At 41.7% G+C, this 23,015-nt stretch overlaps 1 protein-coding gene and 1 non-coding gene across 2 annotated transcripts in view; both read left to right on the top strand.

Moving 5' to 3' along the window:
* Nucleotides 1-23,015, top strand: part of NPSR1 (neuropeptide S receptor 1) — a 156,016-nt gene that overhangs the window by 117,978 nt on the left and 15,023 nt on the right. Inside the window, exon 6 of the mRNA XM_058724619.1 lies at nt 9,940-10,016. Coding sequence (XP_058580602.1) covers nt 9,940-10,016 — 77 coding nt within the window. The remainder of the gene's footprint in view (nt 1-9,939; nt 10,017-23,015) is intronic.
* LOC131511192 (U6 spliceosomal RNA) lies at nt 6,381-6,487 on the top strand. Its single transcript, XR_009261396.1, has one exon. It is a non-coding gene; the product is annotated as a U6 spliceosomal RNA (small nuclear RNA).

Raw genomic sequence — 23,015 nt, 5'->3', positions numbered from 1 at the left:
CCAAATTGAGAGGCAAAAAATACATATGTCATTGTTTTAACTTGTGTTTTTTTCATTACGGATGAGATTTTAAAAATTTAATATGTACATTATCATTTTTTATTTTTTAAGTAAATTACATATTTTATCCTTTTACCCATTTTTTTCTCAATTTTATTTTGTTTTCTCTCTTCTTTATTTTCAAAGATATTCTTTAAGTAATGAGCTTTTCATGTTTTCAATCATTGAGGATATTTCCCTAGTTTGTCATTTGCCTTTTCATTTTGAATATAGTTTTATTTTGCTTTTGGTTGATATGACTGACATAATTATGAAAGGGGGAGACAGCATGAATTAAAAAAATCAGAAATGAGAAAGTCTTGGGTGCCTGGGTGGTTCAGTCAGTTAAGCGTCCGACTTCAGCTCAGGTCATGACCTCACGGTGAGTTCGAGCCCCGCGTCCAGCTCTGTGCTGACCGCTTAGAGCCTGGAGCCTGCTTCAGATTCCGTGTCTCCCTCTCTCTCTGCCCCTCCCCTGCTCACGCTCTGTCTCTCTCTGTCTCAAAAATAAATAAAAACATTAAAAATAAATAAATAAAAAATAAAGAAATGAAAAAGTCAAATGAATAAATTTAAAAAGTTAAAAGAATCGTAGGAAAGCATATGCAAAACTTTGTATAAATGCAGGAGAAAATATGAATGAAATGTATATGGCTTCTCTCTAATACACCCACGTCTCACACTGTCGTGTATGCACATTTACTCATGCTTTTCTTTACATTGTTGCCTTCCATTTCTTTCTTAGGAAATTGCCTCTTCCACATACTTATTTCTACTTTGATTTAACTTTAAAACATTTTTTTTTATTTTTTTTAACATTTATTTATTTTTGAGACAGAGACAGAGCATGAACAGGGGAGGGTCAGAGAGAGGGAGACACAGAATCTGAAACAGGCTCCAGGCTCTGAGCTGTCAGCACAGAGCTGGACGCGGGGCTCAAACTCATGGACCGCGAGATCATGACCTGAGCCGAAGTCAGCCGCTTAACCGGCTGAGCCACCCAGGCGCCCCAAAACATTTTTTTTAATGTTTTATTTATTTTTGAGACAGAGAGAGACACAGCATTAGTGGGGGAGGAGGAGTGAGGGGGGGAGACACAGAATCCAAAGCAGGCTCCAGGCTCTGAGCTGTCAGCACAGAGCCCAATACGGGGCTTGAACTCATGACCCATGAGACCATGACCTGAGCCGAAGTCAGATGCTTAACTGACTGAGCCACCCAGACACCCCGATTTAACTTTTTAATGATTTATTATTTTAGTTATTTGAAAATAATTTCTGTGCTGGGAGTACATTAAAAATGTCACTTTAAAAAAACATATTTGGGGGCGCCTGGGTGGGTCAGTCAGTTAAGCGTCCGACTTCGGCTCAGGTCACGATCTCGCGGTCCAGTGAGTTCGAGCCCCGCGTCGGGCTCTGGGCTGATGGCTCGGAGCCTGGAGCCTGTTTCCGATTCTGTGTCTCCCTCTCTCTCTGCCCCTCCCCTGTTCATGCTCTGTCTCTCTCTGTCTCAAAAATAATAAAATAAACATTAAAAAAAAATTAAAAAAAAACATATTTGATTTGATTTGACAAGTGCCCCAATAGCATTTAGTTTTGATGTTACATATGAATTAGAGATCTAACTTGAATTTGTTTTTTTTAATGTTGGTCATTTGTCCCCACACCTTTCACTGAATAATCTATCTTTTCTCCATGGTATGAAACAGCAATTCTATCATATGCATGTTTATATTATAAATACTCTCATTGTTTCTGGGCTTGTTAGTCTCTTCAGTTTGTTTTTATCTTCTTTTTTCTTTATCTTGAGAGATATTCTTTATACAATAACCTTTTTCTTTTTTTACGAGTTGCAAATATGTCCTTAGTTTGTCATTTGCTTCTTCATTTTAAATATGGTTTTATTTTCAGTTCATCGTAATTGCCATAATTAGGAAAGGAGAGAACATAGAAATAAGTAGGTTAGGTGCTTTTTTGCCACTAATTCCACATTGTTTTAATTATTATAGCGTTATATACATTTAATATCTGTTAGGACAAGATGGCTTGTCTTTCTCAAAGGTCCCCTGGCTATTTCAAGGGAGTTACTGATGTTCTTCCCTTCACGCACTTCTCCAGCCAGAACAAACAGGGACGTCCCTCACTCCTCTCATGCCTGTGCCTTTGTGCACATCATTCCTTGTGCCTAAGCACTCCTCCACACTCACCCTGCCTTGCTTCTGGAAACTCACTTCACATTCTTCATTTGTCCTTCCACACACCAACTCCACACAGAGCTGCTGCTGCCAGTCCTGGGCCAAATAGTGCCTCAGCTGTTCACCCGTAGCCTCCAACCTCAGCTCGTCCCTGTCGCCATAAAGGCTTCATGGTAGTGTAATCACCTGCTTGTGCGGCTGTATCTCTTGAGTATAGAACTTTGTCTCTTAATTTCTGGATTCCAAATCCAGCACACCATAAAGGCCCAATGGACAAACTGCCCCAATCACAGGACAGAGATGCTGTGTCACTCTCTCTCTCTCTTACACACACACACACACACACACCTATCATGGAAATTTCTGGCTACTTAGTACCTAGATCAGTTTCTGGCATATGGCAGATCCTTCATTAATATTTGTGAAAGGAAAGAAGGAAGGGAGAAAGGAAAGGGAGAGAGGATGAAAGGCAGAGACGGCGGGGGGGGGGGGGAAGAAGAGAAGAAGGAGTTATATTGCCTGTGGCAAACTTTCAGGAGAGCTGTGTATGAATAAAGATTTAGCTGCTCTGCCATTAATTAAATCAAGCCTCCCAGGACTTGAAATCACAGTGACTGACAATAAAGGCAATACAATGTTTTTCTGGGTCAACACAACTCCTGTTATTTTAAAATTTACTTGACATAACTGTCTAACTGTTGCTGGGAAGGTTATTAGCCCCGGTGTAATTGCTTTAGTTTAGCTGTGGTTATTTTCTTGTGACTTAATTGATTTCTCATTCTTCTATCATTTTTATCTCTGTGACATAAAGATAGAGGCATAAAAGATCCATGGCCAACGACTGCAAAGTAATAAGTGGAAAAAAGCACATTTGTCATAGAGCACTGATTCGTGTTACATGAAAAAAAATCCATTTATTTCGCTTGGGGAATGGAGTTCAGACTGTGGGAAAGCCCTATGCTAAGGTTGGTACAGCCCAGTAGAGTTCATGGCTATGGTGGGTAAAAGGACCCAGGGGCTGGCCAGCACTGTCCCTGGGCATGAGGTCCAAGGTCAAGGAGAATGACCCATGATATTAGTAAAGGAAGTGATATACTATATGGTGTTACCTGAGGGGTGGCAAGAGTTATACCTTTTGAAAAGGCATTCTCACGAATTTGCTAGGTTAGGGTAGATGTTTGTGATGGGCTTTCCAATATCCATTCCACAATAAGCTGCTCATGGTCGCCTCTCCCCTCAGTATGTGAATGGTTTGGGAATGGCCAGGTGAGCAATTGTAGCCAATGAGATGTGAGGGAGTGTTTCTGACAAGCTTTTGGGAAAGATTTCCCCATTCTTAGGGAACAAGCCCAGGAGAGGACAGCTTCTCATCTTCTGGACATTGCTGTCTCTGCATTGACACCTAGAACTGCTGTAGTCTGACTCAGGGAGACACCTACACTGAAAAGAAAAGAGACAGGGATGGAAGGAATGCAGATTTGACCCTCTGAAGTTACAATTGTGGAAGATAAGAAATATTCTAATTTCTTAGAACAATTTGAGTTGGGAGTTTTCTGTAACTTGCTACAAAAAGCATCCTAACTGATACCCAACTGTCCATACTTGCTGGTTCCAGACATCAGTGAACTCATCTGAACTACCGAAGTCACCAGAGCGAACTCTTCTGAGAAATCTCAGTTAATTCTGTAGTGCCGAGTGAGTTAATAAAGGCATTCCTTTGACTTTCTCTGTCCAGGAGCCCATTAAACATGGTGTCAATAGATTGTGTATATCAGGACTCTCACATTTTTCTTAGTTTCTTAAGTATCATGCTCTTTCTACATTCTCCCCCCAAAGTTACTTCTGCCTTCATGTCTCCCAGAGCCCAATGACACAGTCCCTGACTCCTTGCCTCTTCCCACACATTAGTTATTTCCAGAAATACATGTAGAGCACCCAACTTCTGCCAGACCCTGGACCAGGCAAAGGGGATACAGAAATGACAAGACATACATCCTGTTTGCATTTAAGAATCTTCTTGTATAACAGAGAAGGCAGCCAATTAAGGAAGGTGTTGTAGCAGTGTGATGAGTGCTATGGTAGGGCAAATAGAGAGCCCCCTTAGGGGATCCACAGCAGAGAGGCTAAGCTGGTCTAGGAATCAAAGAAGTAAATAACTAGAACCATATATAGTATGCGTGACCCAATACAGCCCCCAGAGGAGGCTGTGCACCCTCCTTAACAAGTTTGTTAACAAGTTGGTTAACAGTCCTTGAAGTCAGAAGACCCAGGCTACATCCCATTTTCTAGTTGTGTGAACTCAGACAAGTCACTGAATCTCTCAAAACGGAAGTCTGACCCCCAGAACAAGTCAGGGCCCTTATTATATACTCTTGTGTCACCCTACATTGTATCGCCATATGATTTTGCTCCTTTATAATCATTTATTACTGTGTCCTCATTTTATTATCGTCTATCTCCACAAATACAATATGAGCTCCATGAGGGGTAGGACTCTGTTTTTTTTTCTGCCGTGGTATCCACAGTGGCTCAAAAGGTGCCTGATACAAAAAAGTGCTCAAATGCATATAGTGGAATGAATTAATTAATGAAGGAGAGAGACACTTTCAACTAAGGAGTATTCTTTTTTAAAAATTTTTTTTTTCAACGTTTATTTTATTTTTTGGGACAGAGAGAGACAGAGCATGAATGGGGGAGGGACAGAGAGAGAGAGGGAGACACAGAATCGGAAACAGGCTCCAGGCTCTGAGCCATCAGCCCAGAGCCTGACGCGGGGCTCGAACTCACGGACCGCAAGATCGTGACCTGGCTGAAGTCGGACGCCTAACCGACTGCGCCACCCAGGCGCCCCTAAGGAGTATTCTTAAAGCCCCTGCCGGGAGAGGAGAAAAAAAGGCCTATCCAGTGAAGCACCAACTCCCCCTGCCTGTCTTCCCTATGCCTGACCTCCAGCAAGACCTTTAGAGCACAATTCAACACCATCCTCAGGCCCCAAATGTGAGGCAGAGATGCAGCCTTAGGCCCCGTCTGACTCTGAGGGCGTATGGCTCCAAGATTGCAGTGGACATCCATCAAGTCCCCAGCCTTATGCTGAGTCCTGCAGGGGTCAGGCACCTGTAGTCTGAATGGGGTGCTCTCATGGTGTCTCAAAGGAAGAGCAAAGGTTTTGTTCTGTTTCCTCAACACTTCTTACACATAATCCAGACTCAGAACTAAGGAACCGGGTTCAGGCATCCTCCTAAGAGTCCTACAAGGTTTTCTCTGGCTTAGGCTTTCACTCTCCTCTCACCATGAGCTGCCTCTATAAAGGAAATGAAAGAAAATGGGTCTGTGTCCAGATTGTCTTCCATAAAATCAGGAACTCCACCTGCCAGTTACCGATAAGGGATACTTTCTTCAATCTAGGTGATCTTTCAGTTTTCAGGTTTCTAAGAAGCCTGAAGGAAAGCTGCACTTGTCAAGAGAATGGAAATAGATTGAAGACATGGAAGAAGTTGGACTAAAAGAATGGAGATGCTGTTCTTTAGCTCTCTTTCTACAAATGGGCTATTTATAGGTCTGCTGATCTTTAGGACATGACCACCATAGACAAGAATCAGTGTAACCAGTGTTATACTATCATGGAAGCCCCAAGGAAGAGGGAGCTAATTATCACTGGGGAACAAGCACAGCTCAGAAAGGTTTCATAGCAAAGTGAAATACAGAGAATAGGCTTAAAAATGCATTTCAATGAGAGAGCAAAGCGGATGCTGACAGATGGAAGACACTGGAACTCAGATTCACCCAAAGTCAACTACATGTGAAGCATGGAGTCAGGGTTAGTTTTGTTGGCCTGCCCCTATTGGCTGCTCCCATCACTGATATGGAGAAATGTCATTGAGAGACAGTGGGGTGGAAGGAAGCAGGATGATGATGATAAGGTAAGGAAGGCAGAGGCAGATTGTGGGAGGCTTTGGATGCCCTGCATAAGAGACTGGATACCATCTTGTAGGAATGTGGAGACACTGGAGTGTTTTAAGCCAGAGAATGACTCTGTGTCCCAGAGCTCCACCTTGATGGTGGCATGGACATTCAAGATGGTAGCTGAGTAGAGGCATTGGAAGATCACCATAATCAGGCAAGAGGTCACAAGGGGTGCTCACAAGGGGTGCTCATTTGGGCAGCACACATACTGAAATTAGAATCATACAGAGAAGATTAGTATGGCCCTTGCATGAGTATAACATGAACATTCATGAAGCTTTCTATACTTTTTTTTTTTTCCAACATTTTTTATTTATTTTTGGGACAGAAAGAGACAGAGCATGACCGGGGGAGGGGCAGAGAGAGAGGGAGACACAGAATCGGAAACAGGCTCCAGGCTCCGAGCCATCAGCCCAGAGCCTGATGCGGGGCTCGAACTCACGGACCGCGAGATCGTGACCTGGCTGAAGTCGGACGCTTAACCGACTGCGCCACCCAGGCGCCCCAAGCCTTCTATACTTTTAATGGGTATAGAGATTCACTTAGGGAAGATGATAAATTCTGGAGATGGATGATGGTGATGGTTATACAATGGTGTGAATGTACTTCATGCCACCACACTGTGCACTTAAAAAGGGCTAAACTGGTAAATTCTGCTATGTTTATTTTACCACAATAAAAAAAGTTGTCAGGGTACCTGAGTGGCTCAGTTGGTTAAGCATCCAACTCTTGATTTCAGCTAAAGTCATGATCCCAGGGTCATGGGATCAAGACCTGAGTCGGACTCTATGCTGACAGTGCATAAGTGCAGAACCTGCTTGGGATTCAGTTTCTCTCTCTCTCTCTCTCTCTCTTTCTCTGTCCCTCCCCTGTGTGTGAGTTTGTTCAGTCTCTCTCTCTCAAAATAAATAAACATTTTTTAAAAATTGTCAAAGTATAAAAAAAGAGGTTGGAAGGATCTGGATTGATGCTGAGGAGCAGCAAAGGAGAGGAAGGAACAAATCATGGAGACATTTTGAATGGAAAGTCCACAGAACTTGCTGATGAAAGAAATGAGGAGGGAGAAGGAGACAAATATAATTCATAGATTTCTCTGATGCATGACTGCTCTGCTCTGCTCTGAGAAGTGGCCTGATTTGGGTAATAAAGGGACACCCTACTTATTAGGAGCTATTTTCCACTTGCCTGATTGGTCCTATGTAGATTAGGTGGGGATGACTTAGTCTTAAACCGCTAACACATAAGACCTTCCTTAATTTTCCTTTGCGTATATGGCAGGTGGTCAATGAATATTTCAATTATTAATTGACTTAGCACTGAGGTTGCAATTGTGATACATAATTAATGTTTCACAGTGGTTGTAACCTTTCCTTATATTTCATTTCCTGGGGAAAAAGTCTCCTTGCTATAACAAATGTCCAACTTAGGGTAAAGAATAGACTCACAAGTAATTTTTTTCTCATTTCTTCTTTAAAGTAGACTTACAAATTCCAGAAAAATCCCTGGACAGGTAGATGAGAAGGAGAGGGGATGCTCGAAAAAGGTCCCAAGCTCACCTGGAGCATTCAGAGGAGTTCAGTGAGCAAGAATAGGAAAAGCAATAAGGAGCAGAAGGTTTTAACACAGTCATTAATTAAGTTATATTGTAAAGATCACTAAAAACAATTAGTGCTTTGTCAGCTACTGCAGACCAGAGCTCTGATTTTGTTTTAACCAGTGATTCTCAGGAAGGAAATTTGTGCAGTTCTAAAATAAAGAAATGCTTGACACCTGGGTGGCTCAGTTGCTTAAGCATCTGACTTCGGCTCAGGTTCAGCTCTCACAGTTCATGAGTTCGAGCCCCGTATCAGGGTCTGTTCTGACAGCTCAGAGCCTGGAGCCTGTTTCAGATTCTGTGTCTCCCTCTCTCTCTGCCCCTCCCCCACTTGCACTCCGTCTCTCTCTCTCTCTCTCAAAAATAAATAAACATTTTAAAAGATTTTAAAATAAAATATAACAAAACAAAATAAAGCAGTGCTTTGTCCCAAAGTTTTTGTTGAGTTTCTTAATATATTAGAAACAACAAATAACTGATTACAGTATAAATTTTTATATTCATTAAAGGAGACAAAAGATACAAAATTTGCTGATGCTTTTGAGTCACTTACACTTTGCCTTCCTGTTAGGTATTGATTATATCATGTGAAAGTAGATGTGATATTATGTGAAAAATGGAAAAGAAAGAGGGAAAGAAAAATGGCATTTATTGATTGAGTCTCTGCTAATTTCCAAGCACTGTGCTTGGCATTTTCAATGTTGTCACATTTGATCCCAAAAATCTCATAAGAAGTTTGCATTATTAACTGCATTTTAGTGTCAACAGAGTGTGTTAGTTGGTGCAGGCTGCTGTAACAACAGACAGACAGACTAGGTGGCTTGTAAACAACTGAACTTTACTTCTCACAGTGCTGGAGGCTGGAAGTCCAAGATCAGGGTGCCAGCACTGTCAGATTCTGGTGACAACCTTCTTCCACGTGGCAGACGTCTTGTTGTGTCCTCACATGGCAGAAGGGGCTAGGGAGCTCTGTGGGGTCTCTTTGATAAGACCACTAATCTCATCCATGAAGTCTCCACCCTCATGACCTAATCACTTCCCAAAGGCTCTACCTCCTAATACTATCACTGTGGTCATTAAAATTTCAACATATAAGGGGCGCCTGGGTGGCGCAGTCGGTTAAGCATCCGACTTCAGCCAGGTCACAATCTCGCGGTCCGTGAGTTCGAGCCCCGCGTCAGGCTCTGGGCTGATGGCTCAGAGCCTGGAGCCTGTTTCCGATTCTGTGTCTCCCTCTCTCTCTGCCCCTCCCCCGTTCATGCTATGTCTCTCTCTGTCCCAAAAATAAATTAAAAATGTTGAAAAAAAAATTAAAAAAAAAAATTTCAACATATAAATTTGGGGGTGGAGATACATTCAGCCTCTATCACTCAGTGTATTGCTTATCTATTGCTGGGTAACAAATTATCATGAACTCAATGACTGAAAACAACATATATGTATTAGCTCCAGTGTCTATGGGTCAGGAGTCTGGACATGGCTTAACTGGGCATGTCATCAAGGTGTCTGCCAGGGACGGGATATCATCAGAGGCTCTACTGGGGAAGGATCTTCTTTCAAGCTCTCATGGGTTCTCGGCAGAATTAATTTTCTGGAGGTGTAGGACTCATGGCAGCAACAGAGAGAGACACTAGCAAGACAGGCACTACGCTTATGTATAATCACAGACATTATCACCTTCGGCCCACTGCACGGATTAGAAGTAAGTCACAGTTCTCACCGCACTCAAGGGGAGGGGATCTCACAAAGGCATGAACACCAGAGACAGGAATCATGGGGCCACATTAAAAAGTGTCTAAGGTCAAGGTCATACAACTAGCAAATAGCAGTGCTGGTTACAAACATAAATCTTTCTGACTCCAAACCCTGTGTTTGGATTCTAAGGTCAGCTATTCTTCAGCTATATCTCTAACCACCTGAGTTACCTTGAGAAACCATTTCACTTCACCAAGTCCTAGCGTCCTCAGTTAAAAAAGAGGTAGCTGTCATCTTCTGGGATTCTATAATCAGCAAGGACAGGGACCAGGCATGGTGTAGAGACCCCTCCCTCCATACCTCACACTCCGGGACCTGCGAGTCCTCCTGTCTCTGTGTCTTCACTGTAGGAACCCACCAGCCATGTTAATATTACCTCTGCTCCTTTCCACAGTGTCATCTATGCCATTGTGATCAGAACCATTTGGATTAAGAGCAAAGCCCACGAGACTGTGATCTCCAACTGCTCCGGTAAGTCTCTAATCCAAATTACCCAACTCTTGGGTAATTTTGCTTCTGCAGTGTTTTTTGTTTGTTTGTTTGTTTTGTTTTTTTGTTTTTTTTCCGGCAAATATGAGCTTGCGCTTTGCCTGAATACAATAAGCCTGCATTATTCTATCAGGATTCAGCCAGCAGAGCAGATCCACCAAAGGCTCTCCCAGTAGGTACTGTCTCTTCCAGGTGGCCTCCCTGAAAACTCAAAGAAGGAAGGAAGGGGGGACTTTGGGGGCCATGATCCAAAGCCGCCCCCCCCCCAGTTTCTTCAGCCTGGCAAAAAGGAACACCCTGGAGGACACTGGGGTGAAAAGACAGCTGTCCAAGGAGCACACATTCGTGAAACATGAGGATAGACATTTCTATCTGACTTAAATTTACAGATGGAGAAAACAGCTGTCTATCCACAGAACAATCCTGGACCCTAAGCTAGGCAAAGAATGGCCAATTTCACCTCAGCATGAGCCTGAGACCACCTGCTACATCCCTTCCCCAGATCCTGCTGCAGTAAACCTTGATGCAGAACACCTCCCCCATGGCAGGCACCGGGACCTGAAGGCCTAGCCTGCCTCCCAAGCAAATATTACTGGACCTGATGGAGACCAACCTGGAGAGAACTCAGTGAACCAAGTTCACTTTGCCAGAAAGAGAGGGGCAAGGGCTCCTGGTTTTCCATTTATTATAATGCAACTAGTTCTCTCCTCAGGCTCCCCACCTCCTCCCGTTCCTTGTACACACACGCATCCCTTCACACACCCAGTCTGTCACACACACACTTACGCACTCATATGCACTCACATCTACATACTCACCCACATACGCTCACTCAAGGACAGCAAGCTAGAACGCAGCCACGTGGACTATGAAGAGTTGGTTTCTGTTCTAGATGTGCCACTAAGAGTTGTGCCACCTTGCAATAACCTCTCTGGCCTTCAAGAGGTTAAGATAAGGGGACAGACTAAATGGTCTCTAAGTCTACCTCTTTTCAGACTTTGAGCCATTACCTTTACTGGACCGAGACCACACTCATCTTCCTCCCTCTTGAAGCTACTTCTTCCAGTGAGAAAGTCACATGGATTCCCAAGTGGGCACTGATAATCTGTGTCCCTCTCTCTAGAAGAATTGGTAGAGATGTGTAAGTGTTAGTGTCTTCATCTGAATTCAGTTCATTTCTGCTGTGTTCCCCACATGTCAGCAGTGCTACAAAGGACCGGGAATGCCAAATGAGTAAATGGCACGATTCCTGGCTAGAGGAAGCCTGTTCTCGTGCACTGGGTTTCAGCTCCGGCCGCACAAGGGATTGCCTGGGGAGCTTTTCAAATGCCCCAATGCCAGCTACCACTGCCTGAGAGATTCTGATTCACTTTGTTTGGAGGGAGGTCTGGCATCATTACTTTGGAAAAGCTCTTCAGATGATTTTAATGTGCAACCAGGTTTGACAACCTCTCATCCAGTGGGAGACACAGTTATAGGCAACTGATTCCCACGATGATTGACGAGAGTAACCCAGAGGTGTGTGCAGGCTGCTTGGAAATTTTCCGCCCGTGAAATACCTATCGTTCAGCTCGTAGCTCATTCTGGCCTCTACGCAGATCCTCCACACAGACTCCCTCATGCCAGTCTAGTCTCTGCAGCCTGGTTTTTCTAGAAGAACAAGAGCCGTGGGGAAGAATAAACACAAATGCATTCATTTTATTTATTGTGAGTGGCTTTGGTCAAAAGTCAGAATATTTGTCTGAAAAAAGAAAGGAGGAAGACATCCTTCCTCTATCAGGTATCAGATAAATATATTAAATACTATAACTGTTGAAACAGTTATAGTAGTTAATTATTTAATTATTAAGTACTTAATTACAGAAACATGTAAATATCACTTTTTTAAGTATATTAATATATAATAAATAGAATATACATATGCATGTACATATAGATGATAGCTAGTTGGATAGATAGATAGATGATAGATGATTGAAAATGTCAGGAAGGACAAACACTAAATGTTATAGTAACTATCTCTGAGTGGTAGAATTTTATCTTTCCTTCCTTTTTTTCTTCCTTCCTTCCTTCCTCCTTTGCTTATCCAGGGGCTAAAATTTTCCATGATTACATATATTTTATAATATAAAGTAATAGCCCACTGGCCCTTTAGTCTGTATAAACATCCATCATTATGCTAGCTGTGTATATGAGATATTTTTTTAACTGTCAACTCAGCCCCCACAAAAAATTATCCTTTCATGCACTTCTCTAGGTAAACTTTATGCTTGAACCCTGAGAGACCCAATGCTGAGACTGTGTAGATAGATGATAGATAGATAGATAGACAGATAGATATCTTATACTGATGAATATCTAAACATTCAAAACTTACATTCTCAGTGAATGGGTAATGACCAAGATCAGATGTATCTGGATATATAGGTAGTATCTAGAAGCTACAAGCAATAACGAAGCTCCCAGAGGCTAATATGAGAGATAGAAAAAGTGCCTCTGTCTGCCCTGAGCTATCTCCCTTCTGAACCTTCCATGATGCCAGAAATTCAAACCAGTGGAGTCAGTCATTTTTCCTTAAGGTACTCTCTCCAGGAGGACCCAGCAGTACATTTGCAGCCTGGATTGAGCAATGGGCATGCACCACACGAGCATATACTGGTCAAGTTGTCACTTTAGAGTGCATGACCCCTGTTTGATGGTGGACAGATCAAGTGTGGTGGGACCAGAGGGGTTTGGAAGGTCCAGAGCTTTGGGTCTAAAGGGGGACAAAGTAAAAAGGGGGATATCTTAGTCTGTTCAGTTTTCCCTAACAAAGTGCTTAAACAACAGAAATTTATTTTATCACAGTTCTAGAGGCCTGGAAGCCCAAGATCAGGTGCCACTTGATTGTGTTCCTGGTAAGAGTTCTATTCTGGTTTGCAGACGGCTGCCACTTCCTCCCTGCTGTGTCTTCATATGAGGCAGGAGATGAGAGAGAGGGAGCCCATGCTCTCACCTGTCTTCTTATAAAGGCACAAATCCCATCCTGAGGGCTCCAGGCCATCATGACCTCATCTAACTCTGATCACCTCCCAGAGGCCCCATCCCTAAATACCATCATGTTGGGAATTAGGGTTTCAACATATGGATTTGGGGAAGATACACACACTTAGTCCATACAAAGAGAGAATTGAGAAAAAAAAAAAAAAAAAGACACCGTGGAAGTAACTGAAGACCAACGAAATGAGAATAGACAAACAACTATTTATCCAGAGCTTGCAAAAGAGCCATATGGGTTGCATGGCATGGCTTGCAAAAGAGCCATGACTTACATTTTGGCAGAGACTCAAAAGCCAGTGGTAGAATGGGAAAGCTTTATAGTGGAAAAAAAGGAAGATATCAGGTGTGCCTGGTTGGTGGCTATTGGCCTGGGAAGTTGCAGGCAGAGCGAAGTAGAAGCATGACATCCTGTCTGATTGGTTAGGGGTGTGCATTTGGCTTTCTCTGGTTGGTTTTACGTTGAAAGCAGGGACAAAACCTGAAGAAGCTGCCAGTCATTAATCAAGTGTTGGCTGTTTGGCATAGAGTGTCACAGGTCTTACTGGCCAGCATGCTAGAGATACAGGTCTGACTTGTACATAAGAAGGTGGCTTTCTGGTCTGCCTACTATAGATAATGGACTGGTTTCCTGGCCTGGCAGCTGCAGAGTGTGGGTCAGAGTTCTGTTTTTATATTTGATCTTGCCATGATCCATTTGTTTATTTGGTCTGTCAACACAATCTGACGAGACAGCGGAACAGACAGAACGTCTACTGCCAGTCACTTCGCTAAGTTCTTTCCATGTGTTGTCTTCCTGAATCCTTACACAATGCTGCAAGGGGGCATTATCGTCTCTCTTTTACAAATAGAAGACAGGCGTGCAGGTTAAGCCCATGTGATTGACCAGAAAGCCTGTGTGTCTTCCCACTGTATCAAGCTGCCTCTCAGAGGAAGGACACTGCAAAAGGGAGGTGGTAAATGGCTAAAAAAATGCTCAGGGGTGCCTGGTGGCTCAGTCAGTTAAAGTGTCCAACTCTTGATCTCAGCTCAGGTTTTGATCTCAGGGTCGTGAGTTCAAGCCCCACACTGGGCTCCACCCTAGGTGTGAAGCCTACCAAAACAAATAAACAAAATAAAAACAAAAACAAAGCGTAGAGTGAAAAAAATACTTTTCCTAATTAAAAAACCCAAGCACATGCTCTGTGGCGTGGCTTTTGCCTTCAGAGCGCTATTCCTGTCTTCTCTCCTAAACTGTTTCATTTTGAAGTATTTAATATCTAAAAGATGGCCGCTACGGGTGCAGGGCTCAATTTTATTTAGGTAGGTGAGGTCTTCCTGTGCTTTCAGATGTAAATCGGGTTGGTTTAAACCCCTGTCCTGTGATTCTTGCCAGTTCCAGGAGGCTGGTATGTCCTTGACCCCTAAGATCTCACATTCAACGACTCATCTCGTAGGGTTCTTCTGTTTCCTCCGCTCCTGGCCCAGAAAGCATGGAATCCACATCATTTTCCTTGAGTTCATCACTCACAAGAGTAAATACAGCAAATGTTGCCGGAGGTTTGAGGTGATGAAAGGTTTCTACATCCCCTCAGCTGCCCCACCCCTCCCCCTTTCTCATTAGGTCTTTCACCACTATGGTTGAGCTCTGTCTCTCTCCAGAATCTCCCATATCTCCCTGCTACTAGATTTTCCAGTCCCTAAGTTCTTGGCTTCCCCCATCTTCCAGTCTTTGAAATAGTACAATGCCTCAAAGTGATCAGTTTTCCCACTGATACACAGTATGCCATTACCCTTCCCCGAAGGTAGAAATGGTGGCAGTCAATTTTTATTCTCTAATACAAGTTTATATCTCCATTACCTCTATTTTCTAGTTGTCCATTATCACCACCATGAGCCCCTTCTGGAATGAGAAGCAGAGAGTAGTATCAAAAGCCTGTATACTCTCTGTATCTGATTCATAAATGGAATTCACCTGATTTTCTTTTGTTTTAAGTTTATTGATTTATTTTGAGAAAGAGTGAGAGAGTGAGCAGGGGAGGGGCAGAGAGAGAAGGAGAGAGAGAATACCAAGCAGACTCTATACTGTCAGCACAGAGCCCAACGTGGGGCTCCATCTCACAAACTGTGAGATCATGACCTGTGTTGAAATCAAGAGTCAGTCACTTAACAGACTGAGCCACCCAAGCGCCCCATGATTTTTTACTTGTCATTACAGCCAAGCAGCTATGGAGATGGCCAGGAAATAGATCTCCAGTGGTGTTAGCAGGCCAGGATTATTTCTCATCAACAAGGGGACATCAGCAATGATTAGTGTGAACAGAAGCGCACTTTATAAATATAGGTTGCAAAATTCAATCTATCACTCGTTTATGAACCACTCTTCTTACTGGCAAATATGTCTATTTTCTCTCCCTCAAAGGCTGACAGAAAGAAAAGGAAAAGCATTTTTTAATAAATGATCTAAATACTTTCCCAAAAACAGGTGTAGAAGGCAAGAGGTAGAGGAGATAAGATTTTCAATCTTGTAGCTTATCTTTCATAAACAGACATGCTCTTGATGCCCAGGGGTATCTACTTCTATAAAATAGAACATTTAACTGCAGAGGGACAGGAGATGTGGGGGTGCAGACACAGCATGGATAAAGTAACATATCTACATATAACCGCATCTGGTCATTGTGGCTTGGAAGATGTGATACAATCCATACTATAGCCAAACTGCATGTTTCAAATTAAATGAGGCACAAAGAGGTGGAGAAAAAAACTTTGTATTAAGAACTGGGTTAGACTCTTATTCATTTCTAGCCAAATGAATTTAAGATAAGCCCATTAACTGCTCTCAGTACCTTTTTTCATCAGTAAATGTAGGTAAAACGGCTTCTCTACAAATAACTACATTTAGCAAAAGATGTAAAGAACTTCATGCAAAAAAAAAAAGTATAAATATATAAATAAATGAAGCTTATAACAAGTTCATGGGTAGTAAAATTCAATAGCCTAAAGATGTCAGTTCTCCCCAACAACATATAGATTAATGCAATTCCTGTTGAAATTAAAATAGGACATTTTATTGAGCTTGACAAACCAATTTTAAAATATATGTGGAAATTTCAAGAGCCAAGAATAGTCAAGACACTCCTGGAGAAGTAGAACAAAGGGGGGGGGGGATGTTACTGTATTAAATATTAAAACTCATCATAAAGTCAGAGTGATTAATAGAGTGTGGTATTGACACAATACAATAGACAAGTAGAAAATAAAACAACCCCAAAACAGAATCTACAGATATATGAGAACTTTATATATGTCAGAAGATCATAGGAAAAGAAATAAAATTAGGTCATTACCTCAATTTATAGGGAAAAAACAAATTCCAGGTGAATTGGAGACTTAAATTTTGTTAACTTTAAACAGAGCAAAAAGCAATTTTATTTCAGTAAAAAAAAAAAATATTTCAGTAAAAAAAAATTTATTTCAGTATAGCAGAGAAATTGCAATTCGGGACAAGCAAGTTATGATGAACCTTAGGCCAGTCCAAAGAGACAAAGGGGAGGTGAGATTTTATTAGGTTTTAGGAGGATGCTGGGGAGGACTGTTCTGAACAAAAGTTCATTTGAGAACAAGAGTTCCAGGTGGTGGTTGTTTCTCATTGACAGCAGGCGGTGGTTGGTGCTTTGTGGCTGGGGCAGGGAGGTACGGATCTTCCTTACTTTTCTTTCTTTCTTTTTTTTTATGTTTATTTCTCTTGGGGAGAGAGAGAGAGACTGAGTGTGCGTGGGGGAGCGACAAAGAGAGGGAGACACAGAATTCAAAGCAGGCTCCAGGCTCTGAGCTGTTAGCACAGAGTCCAATGTGGGGCTCAAACTCACCAGCAGTGAGATCGTGATCTGAGCCAAAATTGGTTGCTTAACCAACTGAGCCACCCAGGCACCCCTTCCTTACTTTTCTTAAAGGCAGGAATTAAATTCTATGTGCAAAGTGCCCTCCCTTGTCAAAATGATTGTTTCTTCTTTCTGGTGGTAAGCAGGCTGCAAGGAGTGGTAAGTATGTGAGCACCCCCTGCAGGGCTTGCCAACTCCATTTTAAGTGAGGTTTCCTTTATTTTCACAATATGTAAAACTTTTAAAAGAAAATGTAGGGTGATACCTTTATGCCATTGGGATAAAGAAGGATGTATTAAGCAAGATCCAAAATATGTTAAATCATAAAAGAAATGATAGATAAATTTGATTTGTTTAAAAAGTTATTTAAAAAGTCAAGTTACAAAGTGGGAGTTATTTGCAACACATATATCTAGGAAAGATTAGTATCCACGATATATGAAGAACACCTAAAAATCAATTTATAAAAGAGTTTTTTAAAAATATGAATGAAATAAATAAGTTGCAGAGATGAAAAATTACAGCGTAGGGAATATAATTAATAATAACCTAATAATACTGTATAGTGACAGATGGTGACTGCACTTATCGTGATGAGCACTAAGTACTGTATAGAATTGTTGAATCAATATGTTGTTCACTTGAAACTCCTATAACATTGTATGTTAATTATACTTCAATTAAAAAATAGGGGGTGCCTGGGTGGCTCAGTCGGTTGAATGTCCAACTTTAGCTCAGGTCATAACTCATAGTCTGTGAGTTCAAGCCCCGTGTCAGGCTCTGTGCTTACAGCTCAGAGCCTGGAGCCTGCCTCAGATTCTGTGTCTCCCTCTCTCTCTGCCCCTCCCCTGCTCATGCTCTGTCTCTCTCTGTCAAAAATAAATAAACATTAAAAATATATATATAGCCACAACAACAAAAGATAAATAGAAAAAAATGAGCAAGACATAAACAGGCATTTCACAGAAGGGAAAAGAGGAATGGACAAAAATAAGATTCTCAACCTCACAGATAATTAGGAAAGTGCACATTTAAACCTCATTTGGGTACAATTTTCTTCTAACCACAGGATTAGTAAAAATTTTGATATCTGATCTTTATTTATTTTTTATTTATTTTGAGAGAGCAAGAGAGTGAGAGCAGGGGAGGGGTAGAGAGAGAGAGAGAGAGAGAGAGAGAGAGAGAGAGAATCCTAAGCAGACTCCATGCTGTAAGCCAAGAGCCTGATTCAGGGCTTAATCACACAAACCTAAAATCATGACATGAGCCGAAATCAAGAGTTGGGCACTTGGGGTGCCTGGGTGGCTCAGTTGGTTAAGCGTCCGACTTCAGCTCAGGTTATGATCTCACGGTCCGTGAGTTTGAGCGCTGTGTCGGGCTCTGGGCTGATGGCTCAGAGCCTGGAGCCTGCTTCGGATTCTGTGTCCCCCCCTCTCTCTGCCCCTCCCCAGTTCATGCTCTGTCTCTGTCTCAAAAATAAATAAACATTAAAAAAAAAAAAGAGTTGGGCACTTAATCAACTGAGCCATCCAAGCGCCCCGTACTGTTTGATCTTTTAAAGTGTTGTAAAAGATAAAGAGGTCATGGTTTATTTAGCAATATCATTCCTCAAAAACTTAGTAGATTTGTGATATATTTGCTTTCAGTGAGTTTCACGTGCCAACAATCATGTCCAAAAAGTCTTTCTTAATAGAATTCTCAGGTCTGACTTTCTTTGCTTTCTCATGCAATCCCTATCTTTAACTTAATGGAAGCTAGTTTGAAGCCACCTGAAACAATAGTGGGAAGGCCCCATCCTTAGTCTGGTCTTTGCCTTGGGAATGATTCTAAATGGGTCTTTGCTTGTTAAAACTTCTCAGAGTTATAACTTAACTTGCAGACGAGGGTCAGCTTCATTGGCATAAGTCTTGCACACTTAGAAGTTGTACACATTTGCTTTAATGCTCTGCTCACATTTTCCTCTTGCACTGGGTCAGGTAAAGTGTGTATCTGTTACTATTAGGGACTAGAAGTAATTGATGCTTACAGCTCTATGAAATCTGAAATTGTAAGACTTTCTTTAACTTCCTTTCATTTTTACCAACCAACTCTTGTCTGAGTTCATCTTTTTTTTTTTTTTCTAATACCTTGCTAAACACATCTGGTAGCAATCAACAGAGACTATTAACATTCTGTTTACCAATTGTGATGGTTAATTTTATGTGTCAACTTGAATGGACTAAGGGATGCCCAGATAGCTGGCAAAACACCATTTTTGGGTATGTCTGGAAGGCACTTTTGGAAGCATTTGAATTGGTAGACTAAGTAAAGAAAATGCACTCACCAATATGGGTGGGCATCATCCTATCTTCTGAGGGCCTGAACAGAATAAAAAGGCAAACAAAGGGCAAATTTGCTTGAGCTGGAACATCCATCTTCTCCTGGACATCAGTGTTCCTGTTTCTCATCTTTGGGCTAGGACCAGGATTTACATAATTGCCTGATTCTCCAGCCATTGAGCTCAGACTTACACCATCATCTCCCCTGGTTCTCATTCCTTGGATTTGGACTTAATTATACCACCAGCTTTCCTGGTTCTCCAGATTGCAGACAGCAAATTGTGGAACTTCTCAGCCTCCATAATTTTATGAACCAGTTCCTATAATACATTTCCTCTTCTATGTATTTGCTATTGGTTCTGTTTTCTGGAGAGCCCTGACTCCTACACCAACCTTGTCCCATGGGCTCCGGGCTCCGTAGGCACGCAATTTGACTTCCCAGGCATCATATGTGAATGTTGTAGCAAATGGATCTCTAGTGTCCCAGCTTCCAATATCAGTTTCCTTGCCACCTGCTGCCTGCCCACTAGGCCAATACCACATATTTTAGATTTTTGTTATGATAGCACTGCATATGAGATACCAATTTCTGTTTCAGGTAAGGAAACATTAGATGCACTACCAAAGAAACCCCCAAATACAGTAGCCTTAACAAAGTAGAACTATGTTTCTGGTTTAATTAAAGTCCAATTGACAGTAAAGGTCAAAGGGAAGGGCACTGTTCCACAGTCATTCAGAAACTCAAAGAGATGGAGATTCTGCCACACTTAACAGATTGCTGCTAAGGTACCCCTCCACATCAACATCCAACAGTCAGGGGTGGGAGGAAGAGAGAGGCAGAGGAATATTCAGGTGGTTTATCTGAGCCAGACCTGAGAATAGTGTATATGGATTCTTCCCATATTCCCATAGGTAGAACTTAGTCATATGACTCCACCCTGCTGAAAAGAAAACGATTTGGTGGACAGTTAACCTGTCTCTGCCACAATTATCTTAGTTCTGTCAGGGTTCCTGGTTCCACCTGAGCTGAGGAGCTGAGGAATAGACAAGGATGTGAGGTAGGTTAGGTTAAACTTGCTCATATCTAGCTATGACCTCTGGTTTGTTAGAGGGTCAAAAAAACAAACAAACAAAAAAACCCACAAGGGAAGGTAGTAGTCAAAATCCCACAGCTAAGCAGGTGAGGCCTAATGTATGAAAAATATTTAACATTGAGGTTATATTTGTAAATAAACAGGACATCAGTGATCAGAAATCAAAATTAATTTCAAATTTAAAAGTTTTACAAATCAAGCCTAACTACAAAATTTTTTTTTTTAAATCAACCTGAATTCCCAACATATGAAAAAATATTTATTTAAAAATATCACCAGGTATGAGTTTTGAGGGAGGAGCCAAGATGGCGGAGCAGCCTGGAAATTCTCAGCTTCTCTCATCCCTGAAATGCAGCTAGATAAGCACCAAACTATTTTGCACACCTAGGAAATTGATCTGAGGATTTACACAACAGTCTGCATAACTTGAGCCACAGAACTGAGCAGGTACCCAGCGCATAGAGGTGAACTGGGGGAGAGAGAAGCCATGGAGGGTAGGGAGCTGTTTTTGCAGAGAGTGGACAGAGAAAGTGGAGAGAGTGCAGTAAAAGCACTCCCCTGGAAAGTATCTGGAGAGAAAGAGAAAGAGCAGAAATACTCACAAGAGACTGAACAAGAAAGGGAGAAAGAAGAAAAAGGTTTCAATGCCATCAAAATAACACCAGCATCATTAACAGAGCTAGAACAAATGATCCTAAAATTTGTATGGAACCAGAAAAGATCCTGAATAGCCAAAGCAATCCTGAAAAAGAAAACCAAAGCTGGAGGCATCACAATTCTGTACTTCAAGCTGTATTACAAAGCTGTAATCATCAAGACAGTATGGTACTGGCACAAAAACAGACACATGGATCAATAGCACAGAAGAGAGAAGCCAGAAATGGACCCACAAACATATGGCCAACTAATCTTTGACAAAGCAGAAAAGAATATCCAATGGAATAAAGACAGTTTTTTCAGCAAATGGTGTTGGGAAAACTGGACAGCAATATGCAGAAGAATGAACCTGGACCATGTTATTACACCATACACAAAAATAAACTCAAAATGGATGAAAGACCTGAATATAAGACAGGAAGCCATCAAAATCCTTGAGGAGAAAGTAGGCAAAAACCTCTTTGACCTTGGCCACAGCAACTTCTTACTCAACATGTCTCTGGAGCCAAGGGAAACAAAAGCAACAATGAACTACTGGGACTCCATCAAGATAAAAACCTTCTGCATGGCGAAGGAAACAATCAGCAAAACTAAAAGGCAACCGATGGAATGGGAGAAGATATTTGCAAATAACATATCAGATACAGGGTTAGTATCTAAAAGCTATAAAGAACTTATTAAACTCAATACCCAAAAAATCAAATAATCCAGTGAAGAAATGGGCAAAAGACATGAATAGACACTTTTCCAAAGAAGACATCCAGATGGCTAATAGATACATGACAAAATGCTCGGCATCACTCATCATCAGAGAAATACAAATCAAAACCACAATGAGATACCACCACCTGTCAGAATGGCTAAAATTAACAACCCGGACAATGACAGATTTTGGTGAGGATGCGGAGAAAGACGAACACTTTTGCACTGCTGGTGGGAATGCAAACTGGTGCAGCCACTCTGGCAAACGGTATGGAGTTTCCTCAAAAAATTAAAAATAGAACCACCCTACGACCCAGCAATTGCACTACTAGGTATTTATTCAAAGGATACATGTGTGCTGTTTCAAAGGGGCATGTGCTCTCCAATGTTTATAGCAGTGCTATTGACAATAACCAAAGTATGGTAAGAGTGCAAATGTCCATCGACAGATGAATGGATAAAGAAGATGTGGTATATATATACAATGGAGTATTACTCGGCAATCAAAAAGAATGAAATCTTGCCATTTGCAACTACATGGATGGAACTAGAGTGTATTATGCTAAGTGAAATTAGCCAGAGAAAGACAAATATACGACTTCACTCATATGTGGAATTTAAGATACAAAACAGATGAACATAGGGGAAGGGAAACAAAAATAATATAAAAACAGGGAGGGGGACAAAACATAAGAGACTCTTAAGTACAGAGAACAAACTGAGGGTGGCTGGAGGGGTTGTGGGTGGAGGGATGGGCTAAATGAGCAAGGGGCATTAAGGAGGACACTTGTTTGGATGAGCACTGGATGTTATGTGTAGGGAATGAATCACTGGATTCTACTCCTGAAATCATGATTGCACTATATGCTAACTAACTTGGATGTAAATTTTAAAAAATAAATAAGAGAGAAAAAAAAAAATAAATAAAAACATCACCAGGTGGATTTCCTTGTTACAAACAAATCACCTGCACTCATAAATTATAAGTCCATAGATGGCTCCCTCCTCCGGCCAGGAATAAATTCTGTCTCATTTAAAAATCCCAATGCACCAATTGCTCCTCCTTCAAGCTCTCGGCATATAAGAACAAAGGGTTCCCCGTGGCTCTGCAAGGGGCCTGAAGCGAGGGGAAGTAAAGAGCAGGAACTGGCCCCAGAGACACTAAATTTACAGTGTGGGGTATCCAGGGATGCATGCTTGAACCAAAACTGCCTAAGGCAGCATGACGCTTCCAGTCCGAATCTCATGGACCTGCTGCCTCTAGGCTACCCCAGCTACTAATGCTCAGTGATGGCTGAATTTAACTGCTTT

Source organism: Neofelis nebulosa, chromosome 4 (genome assembly GCF_028018385.1).
Source record: "Neofelis nebulosa isolate mNeoNeb1 chromosome 4, mNeoNeb1.pri, whole genome shotgun sequence".
Lineage (NCBI taxonomy): Eukaryota > Metazoa > Chordata > Mammalia > Carnivora > Felidae > Neofelis > Neofelis nebulosa.
Note: the sequence above shows the minus strand (reverse complement) of the source record. Positions and strands in the feature narration are given on the sequence as shown.